Source organism: Vigna angularis, chromosome 1 (assembly GCF_016808095.1).
Source record: "Vigna angularis cultivar LongXiaoDou No.4 chromosome 1, ASM1680809v1, whole genome shotgun sequence".
NCBI classification, from domain to species: domain Eukaryota; kingdom Viridiplantae; phylum Streptophyta; class Magnoliopsida; order Fabales; family Fabaceae; genus Vigna; species Vigna angularis.
In genome coordinates, this window is record NC_068970.1 from 3,911,293 (window position 1) to 3,923,829 (window position 12,537).

Here is a 12,537-nt window from a genome sequence, read left to right on the forward strand (position 1 = left end):
GGTCCTGCAGCCTGGTCCAAGAAGCTAAGGACACTACGACCTTAGAAGATGTCTCATTTTTCAGCTCTGAGTTCTTCATCCAGTTCCTCTTTCTCTCTCTAAGTTCAGCTTCATTTTCTTCTTCTTGCTTTGACTTCTCTCTACTTTTCCATCACTTCCCACCATTGAAATTTCAAATAGGTAGTGTGCTTTCGTTCACAGAGTTGAGAGCTTTCCCTTCATCTGATTAGATTTTCGTTTTGGACGGGTAATTTATCTTTTTCTGTTTTCCCTTTTTCCTTTGAACCTAGGGCATGCAATTTTCTAGTTGCATGAAATCAATGGTTTTCCTCTCTAGATTCTCTATCTATTCTAACTCTAAGAGATGTCTCTGTACCCAATTTGACATTTTGTAGATTCGGTTGAACTTGCTTTTGTGCAAGAGTACTGTTTTGGGTTTCTTCTAAAGAGTGTTGTACTTGTAACCACTAAGGTAAGGGGAGCTAATTATTTTTGTATGAATTTATTTTATAAAAATATATGCATACGAATGTTGAACTGGTGTGCTCTTGTGAAACTGTTTTATGACTTTTACTGTATTGGGTGTTATAACTGAAACTGTTTTGAATCAGTTTGTGGAAGTGAAAATATTAAAATTAGTCATTTCAGATTTAGAGCATAAGAGGATAATTTAAATAAATTAATTGTTAATTGTTGAGAGTCTTTCTTTGTTGGTAGGATAAAGGAACCTTTTGAGTTGGCACATCCCTTATCATAGAGCAGCCCTACCCTGGTCCAGTCAGTTGTGACTAGTCATATGTGCTGGCGTCGAATGTGAGTTGATGCTTTCAGACATATAGGTCCTCTCCGGTGACCAATTGAGGTAAAGAAAGATCTCTATTAGGATGAAAATAAATTAAAACAAGTTGATTGTACATGCATAAAATTATCATGTGTTAATTTCTAGTCAATTATAATTTTGGGAAATCAGTCACTGTGTGTTTGGAATTTAAAGTAAGGATCCATATATAAATATATATATATATATATATATATATATATATATATTTAATATAATATATATTAATTTAATATATATTAGTTTAATATAATATAAAAATATATATTTATAACAGTTACGTATCATATATATAATAAAGTAAGGATACTTGTTTCTTATATTGAAACGTGAGTGTTAATCAATAATTATATTATATTACTTGTAGGTATGTATAAATTGATGCATTTTATGAGCTGTTATGGGTTAGTTGGAGCTGTTTGGTTCTTGGTATTGATTAACTTAGATTCAATTGTGGAGATGTTATTTTTATAATTTGTGAGTGGTGAGTAATGTATATTGTTGAGATTGTGTATATGTTGATTGTGGCAGAAAGTATATGATTACAAAGTGACAGTACGGTTCATGAACGTAATTCCATGATCCTCAAGGAGGGGATACATGGTGGTTTCCTTGTAGTGTGTACAATGATTGCATGGTAGCTCAGTCTTGGGGGTTTTCCTGACGCTCCAATGGTCTTTCATTCTCAAGTAGAGAGGATTGCATGTGGTGAGGAGTAGCAGGAGGTCCTAGTCTTGGAGGCTTCCAATATGCTCCAGGGCGCGGAACAGACTAACCTCGTGAGTGTGGTAGGGTGTAACCCATTGGCAAAGCAGTAGAGGCCACCACGAGTGCATAACCCGCCATAGCTCGGTAATCATTTTGGTTCGGACGAGTCGGTTTATAAAACAACGAGTGAAGTCTAGTTTGTGACATGTTCCTTTGTATGGTTTAACTTGCTTAGCTTAAAGTACTTATGTGTTGAATTGTTTACTTTAATATAGTATGCTTGATTGTGAAACTAGCTCACCCTTGCTTGTGTGTTCGTGCTTTGTTTGGGTATGTTTCCTGTTGCAATGATCATCCTAAATTGGATGTGAGTAGATGAAGAGGAGGTGTTTGTGGAGAAAACGCTGGAAGAAGGTGATGCTGCAGCTTAGTATATTTAGGATCTTGATTAGTAGTATTATTCTGATAATAATTCACAGTGGTCCTTTATGTTTAAGAGACCAACTCTGATTTTATTTTGGATGACTGTAACCAATATAGTCTGTTATATGTCTCTAACTGCTTTCTAATATTATAACTAAATGACGTCTTTATTATACATGTATGTCGTATATTATGGGGATGTCACAAATATCGAGGAGCATTCTTTGAGATATGATACAATATTAATTATTTTATTGTTTAATTTTGAAAAAGTAATATTATGAGAATGAATTAGAAACGTTAACATATTTATTGGACTACTATTTATATTAAATATATAATTTATATCAGGTAAATATTTATTAACTTTGCTAATTCTCTTTTCATCAAGGTGAATCTGAACTTATTATTGTTGCTCGCATATATGAACAAGTTTGTCCAGTGATTAATTGTTTGAAAGAATTGTAATCTTAAATAAATTGCAATATGCACTATTTTATACAATTTTCAAAGTATTTGTACTTTTGACAAAATAAAAATAATAATAACTCGATAAAGAAAGAAAGAAATCAGGTTTAACAAAAACTTAAAAAGAGACATGACAAATAGACAGATGATAAAATTAAATAAGGTGTCAATTTTTTTCATATGTAGTTAAAACTAAAATATTACTAAAAATTTTAAGGTACGTTTTTTTTTTAATTTTTTTCATGTAGATAAAACTAAAATAAACAAAATATATAATATAGTTAAAAAATGTTAAGGTACGCTTTTTTTAAATCTTTACTGATGGCTATATTTTCATTTCTTTTCTAAAATATTACTAAAAATTGAAAAAAAAAATATGTATGTGTATTTTATGTATTTATTTAAATAGAAAGTGAAAATAGAATATTAATTAATTTGTTTAACTAATATTTGTTTATTAGTTAGAGTATTTTTTTCATAAATATTTTCAAATCCTTAAACTATCTATCAAACCATTTAAAATTAAATTTATTATTGTATACGAATAAAAAATAATAATCAAAAGTTAAAAGTTAATTGTTTTGCATATAATGCAATGTTACACAAATTTAAATATGCAGTTTTTTCTCATTTTTTTTTGTAAGTGTTTGTATATTTAGGAAAAAGGTGTAAAGATAATAAATTAAAATAACAACAAGATGAAAAATGTAATAAAAAAGTTTTGAAAAATACTTTAAATAAATATAAATTATAAATGAAGAGATTTTTTTTTTCATTAATTATAATAGTGGAAATACATACGTACGTGTGTTATTTATTTTTACTATAGCAAAAATTTATTAAATTATGAAATGGTTTTGAATTTTTGAAATAAAAAGTATTAATAAATTATAAAATTTTATTTTATAAAAACTAATTATAAAAAAATAATTTTTGTGACATTTTTTTGTGTGTAAATTATTGTTTATCATGGATAATCATTTGAATTAAAGAAATGTAGTTACTAAAAAAGTGAAATTATAAATTAATTTGTTGTTTTGAATAATTACTTAAATTTAAAAAATAGTTATTAAAATGATAAAATTATAAAAAATATTTATTTCAATTTGAAAAGTAAAATTATAAGAAAATTAAGTACATAAGAAAATAAATTTCCTTTATTATCAATTAATAATTAATGGTAATGATAATATAAATAATTTAATGATGCTAGTTTTTATCATCCTAAATAAAGTCATGTTGATTACATAGCATCATAAGAAAAGAATATTAAATACACAATTAATCATAACTCACATAATTAAATAATCTTTCCAACACACGCATTAGGTAAAATTTTTGTGGTATTATTACTCTGTGAAAAAAGGACATTTTAATTTCATTTTTTAAATCTATTTAAATAAGTTCAACACACAGTAGAAAAATTATTATATACAATTTTTTTCATTGCCATTACTAGACCACAATATAAAATATTCACTGAAAGTGTTACATTGCCAAGTAGTTCAAGTTGTCATTTTTTTTTCACAATTAAACAATCAAGAGTATTTTATAAAACAAATTTTAAGTGAACAAAATAAAAACATATTTTTCTCTAAAGCTAAATCTTATAAAATTTTCATATAGTTTTCCTAAATTATTATTTTTTAATATACAAATAAGTTATTTTTTATCTTGTAAATAAATTCATTTTTTTCTCCTGTAACTGGTTAGGATGAATTTGGCGCAAAAAGGTGCAGGCTTGTATTCGGTTTAAAGAATTAAACTCAGTTTAAGGAGAAAATTCAATATCATGTTTTGCTAGATCTTAAAATATTTGCACTTTAAGATTGTGTCCTTAATCATACTTCCTTAAAACCAAACTTTACTCATGGACTGATTATCTATAAACTCGAGTTAATGATGATTTAAATAAACAATTAACCTATATTTTAACAATTTTAGATAGATAAAGAAATCATAATGATTAAGCTTGATTAAACTAACAACAAGAGATTAAAAGAAAATAAAACAGTTGGTGAAAGAATCCCTTAGTAGTTCCCACCATTTTCCCAATTCTAGTTCTTTTCAGTGTTGAATTTCTAGGGTTACCGTTGGAACTGGACGTTCGTACGGAGGTTATCTCTCCGTCCTCCGCCATGAACTCTCGGCAAGCCTCTCCGTCGAACTGCGACATCTGTGGTGCCACACAAACCCTATCTCTCACCATCCACAACATCCGCCACCGTGCTCACATCCGTCGCTACTGCACTAACTGTGTCCTCAAGCAGCACCCTGGCCTCTTCTGCCCTATCTGCTTCGACCTCCACGAAGACTCTCTCCTCGCCCCGCACCACCGCCTCATGTGCGTCCGCTGCCCCTCCATCGCCCACCGCTCTTGTGTCTTCCCCTCCACCACGTCTGCTGAGTCCACACCACCTTTCTTTTGTCCTATTTGTCTCGACGGCAACTTCATCTTCTTCAGTCCCCCCGACCGCAAGACTGGAGCAGTAGATGTCCAATCCGCCAAGGTCCTCGTTGCCGCTGCGCGGATCGCGGCCCTCTCCATGAGCAAGGCTGCTGCTGCGGCGCGCTTCGACGCGGAGCGCCGTGCTAGGGAGGCAGCTGTGGCCAGGAAGAGGGCCAAGGAGGCCCTGGAGCATCTTGCGGAGATCCTCGCTCGGGAGCAAGACGAGGAACTGAACGGGGATGTTTCTGCTGGTGGACGGCGGCGCGGCGCCTAATAGTGTACTTCTTCGTCCAATCCATTGCTATTAAACATTGCAATAAGATTTGGAATGATGAATTGGTTGTTGTTATGGTGTTGTGGAATTGATTCTTGTGAGTTTTTTTGGGTAGGGTTAGTTTGTGGGGTGGCTGGTTGCATCATTGGAATATTGAAATATCAAACAATGTTACTTGTGTTTTACCAAATTCAAATGCAGTCATTGCATGCCATGTTGTGATAGATAATATGATGCAACAATATGTCATTTCAAAAGTGAATAATTGGATATTAGCTGTATGTTGTATGGAATGGATGTGCTTTTGTGTAGTTGATCTATCTTTATCAATCTGCTTCACCAGTAGTTGTGTGTCTGGTTGCCTCCATTTTGTGGACATGTTGTAGTTAATATTTCCACCATAGTTACTCCTTGCCTTGAATTCTGATTGAATAGAAGAGGAAAATCTTTCTTATACCTTGTCTCAATAGGATTCAAAATTCCCATGTTTTTTTTTCCTTTTTCTCTTTTCTGGTCACAGTTTTGGTGGTAGCACACACATAAACAAGAAAAGAACGTTGGTTAGGCAGCTATTGTCAGTTTGGATTAATCTGTCCGGTAGCTTCCTGTATGTAATGGATGGCTGATTTACTTTATATAGAGACTGAAATGATAACCTAGAAGTGCAGTGCACAGTTTCTTTCATAAGTGTCTTGAATCCTACTTCCAGAGTCCGTGGGAATGGGATCCCTTGAAAGAAGCACAAAGGTTTCTTGACATAATAAGATCAATCCAAATTAGTGGGAGTGATGGAGGGAGGATATATAATGTATAAGTGCTTAACTTATTTCTTGCCTTCATTCAAAACATGAGTCGATGAACTTGGAATATTGCCTTTTGAAAGGCCAGGTATACAGAATTGTTTACCACCATTTGCTGACTTTTTTAATAATGATGATTTCAACCATTCATTTTGTTTTTTTTGTTATCTTCAAACTGCTGCATTTCAGCGAGTTCCTCTTTTGGTTCAACTACTTGTTTATCCATCTGCTTTCTTGTGGTTGTGGTAGACACTAGACACTATCACCCCCTGTTGTTAGGATGCATAATGAGAGGTGAATAAGGAAGGCTGCTAATCCATTATTACATTATTTAGTTGGACCAGTTAGCTAGTTAGTTTGATTGTAAATAGGGACTTAGATTTGGCGAGAGTTATTTTTGTAAATTTTTTCAAGTGAAAAGGAGAAGGAGTGATCCTTTGTGTAGGAGAAATCCCTTGAAGAGAATTCTATTTTACATTTTTGTTCTGCTCCTCAATAAAGTTCTGTTCTTTTAATTTCTTTCTATCCATCTTTCATGTTATTTTCTCCCAATTTCTATTCATTAGTCTGATCTACTGAGTCCAAATTCAGGGAGCAAGAAGATGGATGAAGCATTACAAAAATTAACCTGAGCATAGTGTCCAACTTTGATCTTTAGAATCACATATCTTAGAAATAATGATGGTAGTGAAGGACTTGGTCAGGATCTTGATCTTTAGAGTCACGTGTCTTGGAAATAATGATGGTAGACTGGGGAAAGAATCTTGAAACCACCTCAACTTTGAGAGGAAATAATTGCTTGAGCACATATAGCTACACAGATATACTCCAATATTTTGAGTCAAATTTTATTACTCTTTGTTGTTGTTTTTTTTTTATATTTTTTGAATTAAAATGTAATTAATAATTTAGTAAATAATTTATTCATAAAAGCTAGTGCAGCGTATTGCTCACAGGTTTCCGGAAACCTGATGAAGTCATGCAAATATGGAGATGATATTAAAATTTTAAACTTGAATCCAAACAAAAGTGGGAAGAATCAAAGTGGTTAGGGAGGTGGGTGAGAATACATGCTATAGAAGAGCTTGATGATGGGGTCGACAACTCAAAATCTTGCGATGATGAGTATCCTCAGCAGAGTAAAACAATCCCAACAACAAAGAAGGCAACTCAGGCTCAAAATGGGTGGATGCAGAACAAAGAAGATAGGTGGGGTCTTGAGAATGGAATTACCCTATTTGGTGGCATTGATTCATTCCAACCCCGCAATATTGTTGAGAAGTGCCTTAGACTCCCGAACCTACCCAATACATTTCATTGAGTCAAAGATAGAATGAACTCTTTCCCTTGTATGGGAAATTTTGGTGAGTTATTTGAGTTTGAGAATTGATTATTATTGAACCTTATTCCTGCCACCCATGTTTATCCTTCATAATTATATATTTTTTTCTTCTTCTGCTAAAAGAAAGCTTTACTAATCCTTGAAATGTTGTCTCTGGTTCTATCAAAAATAGAAATCCGTTGGAAACTATTGGTGGTGTTAACCATTAGCACTCATTTGTGTTTGTATCTCAAAAAGTTTATTTGCTAGAGGATGAAAGAAGAACTTGGAACATGGAGAGAGCAAATTTACACTGGAATCAGGTAATAATGGATCCTCCATGATGGAAAAGGAAAATCAGAACAACAAATAAAAACAGAAAGCATTGCTGGAAGGACGGAGCAAGCTGCTAATCCATTTGCAAATTTTCATATTTGTTAGGAAATTTCTTAAAGAGGCCGTGTACATTATGCTGAATAGAAGTTATGATAAGAACTTTGAGAGAACCAGACCACAAAAGCCAGCTACTATAGTTGAAAAGAGATCCCACTGTTCAAGGTGACCCCGCACTAAAATTGCAATTGGATCCTAACATCTTTCTATGTTTAGCAGCCCCAACAAGTTATGCGCGAACTTTTTGACCAGTCTTGGGTGAACGCCAACACCACTCTGCTCAAGTTGCTTATTTGTTATCGAGAGGCCATGTGCTTAATATTTGATAGAAATTATGAAAGGAATCTGCAGAGAACAACACCACATAAGCTAGTTGTTGTAGTTGAAGAGCCCAGGGCCTTATAAACCCCGCACTAAACATGCAATTGGAATTTGGATCTTGACATTCCACTACGCTCTCTAGCCTTGGTGTCCATGCGGGCTAGCTGTGCACTAACCCTTTGACTAGTGTTTGGTGGACACTGCAATGCCAGTCACCCTGCCAACTTTGCCCATTTTTTAGTTGAGGGAAGTAGTTGATAGGTTCTGGTACTGATTGATGGAACTGGTATCAATATGACGAGAAAGAACATTTCTGTATTGAATAAAACCAGGGAGAAGTTCCCCAGGGAGTAATGCACGATTCTAGATATTTAATGAGGTGTGGATCCACTTCTTACTTCAGTTTCTTAATCACCAAAAGTCCCATCAAACCATTTACAGTCTTCCTATTTTATAGGCAACTATTTATCTACAGTTTATAACTGTAACCCATCCTTAATGGGCCTAATTAGGTGCATGCCCCATTCACCTTTATTCTAACATAAACCTGCTTGATCACAGGTCTGCTATCTGTTGTAAATACTTTATTAGCATTAATTTAGGACAGAATGTTTCCTGCGCAAATTTCTCAAACTGATAGCCTGTAATTACTAGGACATTATATGTCTATTGTGATTAGCCAATATTAGTAGATTAAATTAGTATATTAGTGCTTGTATTTGATATCAATGATAATATTTGAAACTTCATTCCTTTTCAACTTGGTATTAGAGGCCATAGCCCACTTTTGTTGATTCTGGGGTTTGTGGAAGGGGATTTTTATTGTTTTCATAGTTTTCTTCATGTATCGTTTGGTCCAATAGACATGTGTGAAGGGGGGTGTTAAAAATTTCCTCATTGCGTACTTTATATACTTATTGGGGAACTTCACTTAATTAATGTCAATTGATTTTAAGATGAAACCTAAGAATTATCAAATTAAGTGCCTAATGTTGTCTTAAGTCAGATGCTAATCTAAAGAAACCTTGAAAATTATCATTATGGTCACATCAAATGCAGTAGTAGCACATATTGCAAAGTGCATATATACTCTGCCTCTTTACTTCGGCTCCAACAACTAAATCTATTAACAAAAACATTGGCACAGGTACTTTGCCTCTTTACAAAACATACCTAGCATTTGCCAGAAAAATTAAGCAATTGATGTTAATGAATAATGATCCAAGCATACCTAGCATTTGCCATAAAAGTATGACGAATCATTCACTAAGAACAATAAGCTAAATTTTCAAAACATTGATTTAATGTTATATTTCATTTCTTTTAATTTTCTTCTGTTGAAATGGGAAATTTTATTATTATAGATCAAACTACAGGGTGTGATTTTGAATGTTATATTGGGCTTGTTTATCATTACAATATGCTAGTTATTGGATGTGATTCCACAATATGCCCAGTATTTGCCAAAAAAGCATAAAGAACATAAGCTAAAATTTCAAAACATTCATTTAATGTTATATTTCATTTGTTTTAATTGTCTTCTGTTGAAGTGTGACATGTTTTCTTAATATAGGTCAAACTACTGGATGTGATTTTTGAATATTCATATATTAGCATTGTTTATCAAGCCTAGTGACTTACTCTTTAAACTGGTAAATACATAAATTGATTGAGGGTTTATAATGCATTTTTCGCCACAATTTCTCTCCTTAATCTGTTCATCGGTGCTGTTAATACTTAATCTATTCTTCCAGATGAGAAATTCACCATGTAAAACAAATAACATATGTGAGAGAAACTTACATCTCAGAAGGTAGATACATTACAACCCTTGCCTTTTCAATTTCCTTTCTAGCAAAACGTTTATTTTTCCTTTATACTTGGTTCAACCCTACATTTTTATGTCTGTCATTTGCTATGCCATTTAGACTTTAGAGGGAAATAATAATGGGCTTTTTATCATTTTACATCCTTTGCTCTAGTTAATGTACTTGTACCTCACAATAATGGAAGTTGTATTGTATGTCTTATGCCTAAGTCCTATTCCACAGCTCCAACATGATAAATTGTGTTCAATTTTGGCAAACAAAAGTCAGGACAAGACATATTTCGGAATATCAGTAGTCGTATTTTCAATAGCTACAGTAACATTATGTTTGGCAAAATACTTGTCTATTTTCAATAGCTACAGCAACTTATGCTGCATGTTATTGAAGTGGTAGAGCAGACCTGTAGAAAGGGACATGAAGTTGGTTGGGATCTTTAGGCACTGTCTCCCGGTTAACTGTTATATGTACTACAATTCAATTAAGCCCATCAGAATCACAAATAAGGTTCATCTTTTTATCTTTTGTTCTTGTTGATCCGTATTTGTTGCTTTTTTTAAAACAAAATTCGTTAAGATTGAAGAGATAGGTACATTATACATATGCTATAGGGTAAAAAGAATCCTTAAATATATCATGTAAAAAGGAAGAAGTATGAACAAGTAACATGCAATATGTCGAAGGTCTAATAATAACCATTAGCAGAACTCCACAAAGAAGCTACGTGAACTACACAATCCCGAATGAATTCAAGAGTCAAACAATGACCAGTAAAGATTCTCGCATTTCTTTCTGACCCAATTCACTAGATAATTGCGAATTGAGAGCTGCACACGGGAACTACTTGGGCCAAATCCTCTAAAATTGACGTGTGGGCACTGCTGGAATTGTGCAACTTGTTTCCATGATTCTCCTGTTTTCACCTGAACAGGTACACGACTTTTTCAATCTTTCCTGATGGTTTAAAAGTTCGTTGTTACTAATAGTCCTCCTTGCCTATTGGGTACTTGAAAATTATTTGTACTAATGTTCAATGTCTGGGAAGATTCAAATAAAGAAACATTGCATAACTTTTGGCATTTGATTTACTCTGACGTAATGTTTTCATGTACTTGGCAGAAACAGTTGGCATCTGTTGTACAGTGTGCCATAAAAAAGGATGGGTTCAGGAACCTTTTGCATAGATGCCTTTGTTCCAGTAGAAGTTCCCCTAATTTTTTCTCTCTAGCATCTTTGTGCTCTGGAGGACACTGGACTTGGTATTTGCTAAATAAACCATGACTTCTGCAACAAGAAGGATGGATCTGTTGGACGAAAAACTGGAATGAATGGAAGCCTGAACTGAGAGCAGAATTTTTTTCTAGCATGGAGAACAGATTGGGGCACGCGTAGGACAAAATAGAAAGGTTGGAGGTCAACTGGACGAAGAGGCTTCAACATGTAATTAAGAATGTATTGGAACAAAAGGTCGAACATGAGAATTTCAACAAGAGGAAATTCTACAAGAATAAATTAGAGTCAGATTGCGATCTGCATGGCTTGGATGAGTATCTGACGGTAGTTAAGAAAGCATTTCTGTGAACCTTAGACGGGGTAAATACCCTGTGGGATGGAACTTTGATTTGCAGAATACAAGTGCTGATGTGAGGATTTGCAGAATAAAACCATAACTGGGCAACATTTAAAAGAGCCTCCGTTGCAAGCTTTGTTGGAACAAAGGTTGAAAATCCATATGAAGATGCCATAGAAGCTTTTGAATCTGTATCCTATCAAGTAAGAAAACTACTGAACGAGCAGTCGCTTGGTATCCATTAGTGCCTGTGGGCCTGATTTAGATCCTTGGCTTCTACGAATTCTGATGACGGTTATTGAGGCAATAGCAGTCTTTGCTCTGTAAAGATCAAGGAGGCTGATCGTCCCAGAGGTTTAGGGAGGGTTAATAAGGATGTAAAGCAAGTTTAGAATACATAAGGAGTTAATCTTCATGCGCAATATTATGGGAAGATTACTATCAGGTCACCTCTCAATCTCAAATTTGTTTTTGCACTGTAAGCTCGAATCTTAGGACCCATTTTTTCATCATCTTGTCTGTATTTTACACAATGGTTCAATGTAATTGTTTCCTCAAAATTTTTTTTTTTGACTGAGCTTATTTTTAGAATGAGATATGACTATACAAGATTGTTTGCTATGGAACATTTACATGATAATGGGTAACTCTGGATTAGCATGACGTTTAATCTTAAAGTTTTTCCATCAGATAATGCCCAGGTTTGTAGTATTCCCTTTTGGCTGAAGACATGTCTGGCTTCCGAACCAAGTTAATTTATAAATGGGGATATTATCATCAAAGATCCGTCAATTTTAAAGTATGGTTATTTATTTAGTTTTATATGCCGCAAATTATGTTTGTACTTTGTATTGATGCCTATTACCTTCGATTCTCCACGAATTTACGGAGATTACAAATCAGTCTTCACTTTCATGAGATACTCTGCAAACAATGGTAAGGGTTGCAGGGCTCTTTGGAGATTTTATCTTGGGAGCATTTTACTCGGAGTTTGCTTGACTTTAGCAATCTGCCAAATAGATTTACTGAAGCTGCCTAATCGCAGATTTTTTTGGGGTCATATTGTTTTCAGAAAATGAAAAGGTTTACATGATTTGTGACAATCAGCAGTTGTATCCCTCGGAATTTGTGATTAGCCCTCTTACA

At 33.9% G+C, this 12,537-nt stretch overlaps 1 protein-coding gene across 8 annotated transcripts; it reads left to right on the forward strand.

Annotated features, from left to right (window-relative positions):
• Window positions 1-4,456: 4,456 nt before the first annotated feature.
• Window positions 4,457-12,084, forward strand: LOC108319317 (uncharacterized). Of its 8 annotated transcripts, none has more exons than XR_008246528.1 (3): window positions 4,457-5,164; window positions 10,527-10,752; window positions 10,941-12,063. XR_008246528.1 is itself a non-coding variant. In XM_052871786.1 (2 exons), exon 1 carries the CDS (start codon window positions 4,576-4,578, stop codon window positions 5,158-5,160), a length of 585 nt encoding a protein of 194 aa, XP_052727746.1. In that variant the 5' UTR covers window positions 4,457-4,575; the 3' UTR covers window positions 5,161-5,164; window positions 10,941-12,062. The 8 variants fall into 8 exon arrangements, 2 of the variants coding, with proteins under 2 accessions (XP_052727746.1, XP_052727745.1); XR_008246529.1 differs by having other exon boundaries at window positions 10,631-10,752; window positions 10,941-12,062; XR_008246527.1 differs by lacking the exons at window positions 10,527-10,752; window positions 10,941-12,063 and adding exons at window positions 6,903-7,324; window positions 7,540-7,557.
• The last annotated feature ends 453 nt before the right edge of the window (window positions 12,085-12,537 follow it).